Here is a 5,077-nt window from a genome sequence, read left to right as displayed (position 1 = left end):
GAGCGCCGAGGCGTCCGCCAAGAAGGTGGTCAAGATCCGCACGGGCTCCCTGCCCACCAACCCCTCCAGACGGATACGCAAGCAACTGCAGCACGCGATGGCGGCGGGAGTGAAGCGGCGCGGCCCCGGCGGCGCAGCGCACTTGAGACGGGCGGGCGCGTCGTCGGACAGCTCGTCGTCGCACCACAAGACGCCCAAGCGGCTGCACGAGCGCGGATCGCTAAGCCGCAAGCGCAACTCGCCGCGCTCCGACTGCGACGACCCCGAGAAGCGACACCTGCACAACTCGCTGGAGCGCATGCGGCGCGTCGACCTCCGCAACGCCTTCGAGGAGCTGCGCGTGCGCGTGCCTGACCTGCAGGACCGCGAGAAGGCGCCCAAGGTGGAGATCCTGAAGAAGGCGTCCGAGCACTGTCGGGAGGTGATTCGGCGCGAGCAGAGCCTCGTGCAGGAGAAGGAGCGGCTCAGGAGATACGAGAGCGAGCTGCGGCGGCGGTTGCAGGCGCTGCAGAGTAGACACTAACTCCGTCGTCGCATAGGTGTTCTTCGTGTAATTAGTCACATCGTAGCTGTTAGGCCTAGGAGGGGGACGGAGGCACCCGCGGCCTCCCCTCCCCCTCCCCTCCCCCTCCCCCGACCACAGAGGTGCCTGCAGAAGGGTCGCGATGCTCAGTGCAGATGGCCGCCCGTGCGACCCGCAGGACGTTCAGACGACGGCCATTCATGCCCCGAGCGAGAGAGTGTTTGTGTGCCGTGTGTTTCCGTGTGGCCGACAGGCCTGGCGCCGGGCATCGGCACCGGACAGCGTTGCCCCTTCGGCCGAGGTCCCGGCGGCGCCCGAACGCCGTCCGGGGTCCTCCTTGCCTTCCTGAAGGGGCCGGCGGCGCCATGGCCCCGCCGTGGCTCCGCCGAGAGACAAAGTAGGATCCAAAGGGGTCTTTTCCGTAAGCAAGTTCGCTGTTTGTATATACCTGTTTTATTTACGTGGTAATATTATCATCATTATTATTATTAATTAATAATTATTATCATCATTGCTACTATACTTGTAATTATTATTCGTCTGAAATCAAAGGAGATTGTGTCGCGTGTAGATAATTCTATTTAGCGGTAAGGGTTTGGTCACTGAAGTACCTTTCCCGGTCGTCGTCCTCGCCGGCTCGCCTCGCACGACGACCCCGAGCGACGACCGACCGGCTTGTAAATGTGTAAATAGCCATTGGCGGGATTCATTTGTGATCTAGACATATTGTAGTTCGGAGGGCGGAGCTTGGCAAAGGGAACACCCCTTAGCCCCCCTTTCTCCCCCCGAGGCCACGCCCCCTCCCCTCCCTTCCCCTTCCCCTCCGCCCAGACTCGTGGGGGAGAGGGAGGGGTGGAGGGAGGGGGAGGGGCGGTGCTGGGGGACCCGACTGGGGGGAACTTGTCGGTGCTGCTGTAGGTTAATCAGTTTTTTGTTGTTGTTAAAAGAATATATATTTGAACATTAAGAAAGGAGTTTTTTTCACTTTATATTTTTTTCATGTATATAAGAAGAATGCAAATCTTTAGGTTTAAAAAAGGACAAGATTGGTTCCCTTGGGCAAGCGATCGCTGAGAGATTGTGTATAACATGTCGGTTATGTATTAAAAACCGAACCTGTTTAGCCACAGTTGGAATTGTTCCGATGAAAATTGCATTGCAATACGATGCAGTTGGTATCATCACTATTGTTATTATTACTATTATTTTTTTTTTTTACATAGCTTGGGTAATTCGGATAAGATTTTTTTTCTCTATCTCTATCTCCATCTCTTTCTCTCTTAGATATTTTTGTTACACCATCTTTATGGTCTTGCGTGTGGGCGCTCGTTGCCATTTTGTAGATGGTCGAGGGAAGGGCACTGCATTGTTGCAAGCGTCCCCCCCCCCTCCTCCTCCCTCGACCACCCCTTGGGTTGCCATGATTAGGATTAAGGATCACCCCCTCCCCCCTCTACCTTATTCTCCCTCTTGCCTACCTTTTCTTTCCTCCCCTTCCTCCCTTTTTTCTCTCCCCTTCCCCCCCCTCCCTCCCATCCTCCCTACTGTTGAGTCACAGGATGTGTTATTTATCTGTGTTATTTATCACTAGAACATCATTATTCCCCGCTTTCTCTCACTCTCTTTATCTCCCTCTTTCACTCGTATCCATCCATATCAGACAGATTTCAGACAGACACTTCACCGTCGTTACTCTCATCTCACTCTCATCATCTCATCTCATCATCTCATCGTAGAAGTGTTCGCCTCATAACTCACTGTCTCGTCATTCATTACCGTTGCATCGCCCATCGACTCTCTCTCTCTCTCTCTCTCTCTCTCTCTCTCTCTCTCTCTCTCTCTCTCTCTCTCTCTCTCTCTCTCTCTCTCACTCTTTCACTCTCACTCACACCCATCGTTTTTTTTCCCCGCTCTTTTCTCCGACCGATCCGTTTCGCACCTCTTCGATGTTCTCATGCCAGTCATTTCGAAATGAACCGCCCATCTCATGTCATCTCACTCTTGTCGGTCGATCACCTCAGCTCATAGGACCTTAAACCTCGCGGCGTTTTAAGTTCATGTCTCTCATCACCAGCGTGTTGCACCCAACCCCCCTCCCTCTCCCCCTTCCCCAACCATACCACACACACCCTCTCTTCCCCTCTCTTAACATCCCTTCTCATTCCCCTCTCTCCTCTCTCTCTGCTCCCTCCATTCTTCCTTTCACCTTCCATCTCCTCTCCAATCCACTCTCCCACTCCTCTCCTATCTCTCCCCACCTCCTCCTTTCTTCCTCTCCCTCCCCTTCCCCTCTCATCTCCTAGAAGATAAAGATAACGTAAATATTCAGTGTTTGACCTTTGCTCCTAGTGACCCATGAGTGGTACTGTACTCAAAAAATGCTTTCGTTTGGGTATTATTGTTATTGTTCAGTGTAAGGCGAGAAAGAGCTTGTTGTTTGGGCATTAAAAAGGAAATTTATATATTTTGTATGTATGTATTTTCTCTCTATTTATCTATCTATCTATCTCTGTCTTTTTATTATTTCTCTTTTTCTCTTACCATTTGTGGTAGTTATTATATTTTTTTTCTTCCATTTTTATGTTTTTTTGTTCAGAAAAAAACTTGTTACATATCCTGTTATGGAGATTTAAAAAGTTCAAAATTTAAAGAAAGTTGTTTTAGTTGCATTTTGTTTTGCTCTCCCGTCACATAAATTGTATTTTATGTGGATCTTTTAAAAGGAAAAAATGTGCCTTTAACTTTGATTTTGTGATAGTGTTTCCAAATATGTGACCGCCAGCAAATGCGTACTTACATATCATGTATGTAAATTGTATCCTGAGGTTTTGCTTTACTTGATACGTACATGAGTGTATTATGTATGTGTATATGCATTTGTGTGCGCGGAAGTGTGTATATATATATCTGTGTGTATATACATATATGAATAGGATTGATATTATTTTATTTGGAATTCGAACGTTGGTTGAAATTGTGCTGTAACAAGAAGAAAAAAGCAATGCAAATTTTTGGATGTAACCTGGCGTGGCTCGCCTTAGAGTTATTTATGATGTATTGTTCCCTCTCCTCCACCACTTCTTGGTTCATTCCTTTTGTGTCTCTCTCCTTCTTTCTCTTTTCATGTCTCTCTCTCTCTCTCTCTCTCTCCCTCTTTCTCTATCTCTCTTATGTCTCGCATCTCTTGAGAGCTGGTGGTGTCCCCATGAACCCTACCCCCCATCCCCCAACTCCCGCCCAATTCCCGCCCCCTCTCCCTCCACCGCGGCAGGGAGATGACTCTAAAGTGTTTATATATATGTATATATATATATATATATATATATATATATATATATATATATATATATATACATATACATATATATATTGTAATGTATTGTGCTAAGAACCACTGTAGCTCTTAAGGTCGAAAGAAAAGAACGTTACGAATATGATTACTGCTCAATTTTTTTCACAACCCATCATTATTTTTGTATTAAAACTTTTTTGAAAGAAACATAACAAAACAAATAAAAAAAGAGGAAAAAAATGGTCAAAAAAAATATTTATACACAACTATTCTTTTTTTTTTTGTCACTTGTACCAGTGTTTGGGACGTCCCCCATACCCCCCCCCCAACCATATACCCCCATTAGTTGGTAACCCCCATTCCCCCCCCATTAACCCCCCCCCCCCCTTTAACCATATATTGAAAAGGGGGGAACAAAATGTTTCTTTGTTCCATTTGTTTATTTATTTATTTTTTTTTGTTCGTTTCCCTTCAGTTCTGAAATGTGAAATGTATTTTTTCAGTTGATATATATATATGTATAAAAAAATAATAATGTAAACAAAAGGGTTCAAGATTTTATTTGTAATTATTATTATTATCATTATCATCATCATTATCATTATTATTTTTATTATTAAAGGATATTTCTATTTTCCCCCCAACAAAGGAAACGCAATTTTAAGTGTTTTTATTTCGTTTTTATCACCGGGACGTTTACTTTCTCGAGCTCAGGTTGTATGTAAACTGATGCTGTTTCATTTATTAAAATATATGAAGAATTAATACATTTTGGCTTTTTGTTTGTGATCCCCTTTGGTCGGCGACGTGAGAAGGAGAGGAGTGAGAAAGAGGTTGATAATTGATGGATGAGGAATAATGAGATGGATTTTATGAATTTGGAAAAAAAGGAAAGAAAAAAATGTATATATTTGTGCATATATATATATATATATATATATATATATATATACATATATATGTATATATAATTATATATATGTATGTACTTACGGATTAAAAGTTGATAATTGAAGATTATCATAAAATCACAGGTAGCATTTGAAAATAAAGAAAAAAAAATAGTACTTGATACTTCATTAGAAACACATGTTGCAAAATCTAAATGATAACTGCAGAGATAAAAAAAACTTTAAAAGATAATTATAAAGATGGATAAAAGTTGGAAGAGAAACAAGGAGGAATATTAATTGTTTATGACTGACAGGAAGATAGCACTGAAAAAAAACGAAAATATCACTATGACAATAATCTTGAGGGAA

General features: G+C 43.8%; 1 protein-coding gene across 1 annotated transcript; it reads left to right on the top strand.

Moving 5' to 3' along the window:
• LOC122261466 (uncharacterized) lies at positions 1 to 4,584 on the top strand (the record flags this gene model as incomplete). Its single annotated transcript, XM_086532741.1, is given in 1 exon segment — positions 1 to 4,584. A coding segment is annotated over 1 exon segment (523 nt), but the record flags the coding sequence as incomplete, so codon positions are not given.
• Between the last annotated feature and the right edge of the window lie 493 nt (positions 4,585 to 5,077).

The sequence above is a fragment of the Penaeus japonicus genome, unplaced genomic scaffold (genome assembly GCF_977035675.1).
Source record: "Penaeus japonicus unplaced genomic scaffold, GWHDUDI00000001_assembly GWHDUDI00000037, whole genome shotgun sequence".
NCBI lineage: Eukaryota > Metazoa > Arthropoda > Malacostraca > Decapoda > Penaeidae > Penaeus > Penaeus japonicus.
Note: the sequence above shows the minus strand (reverse complement) of the source record. Positions and strands in the feature narration are given on the sequence as shown.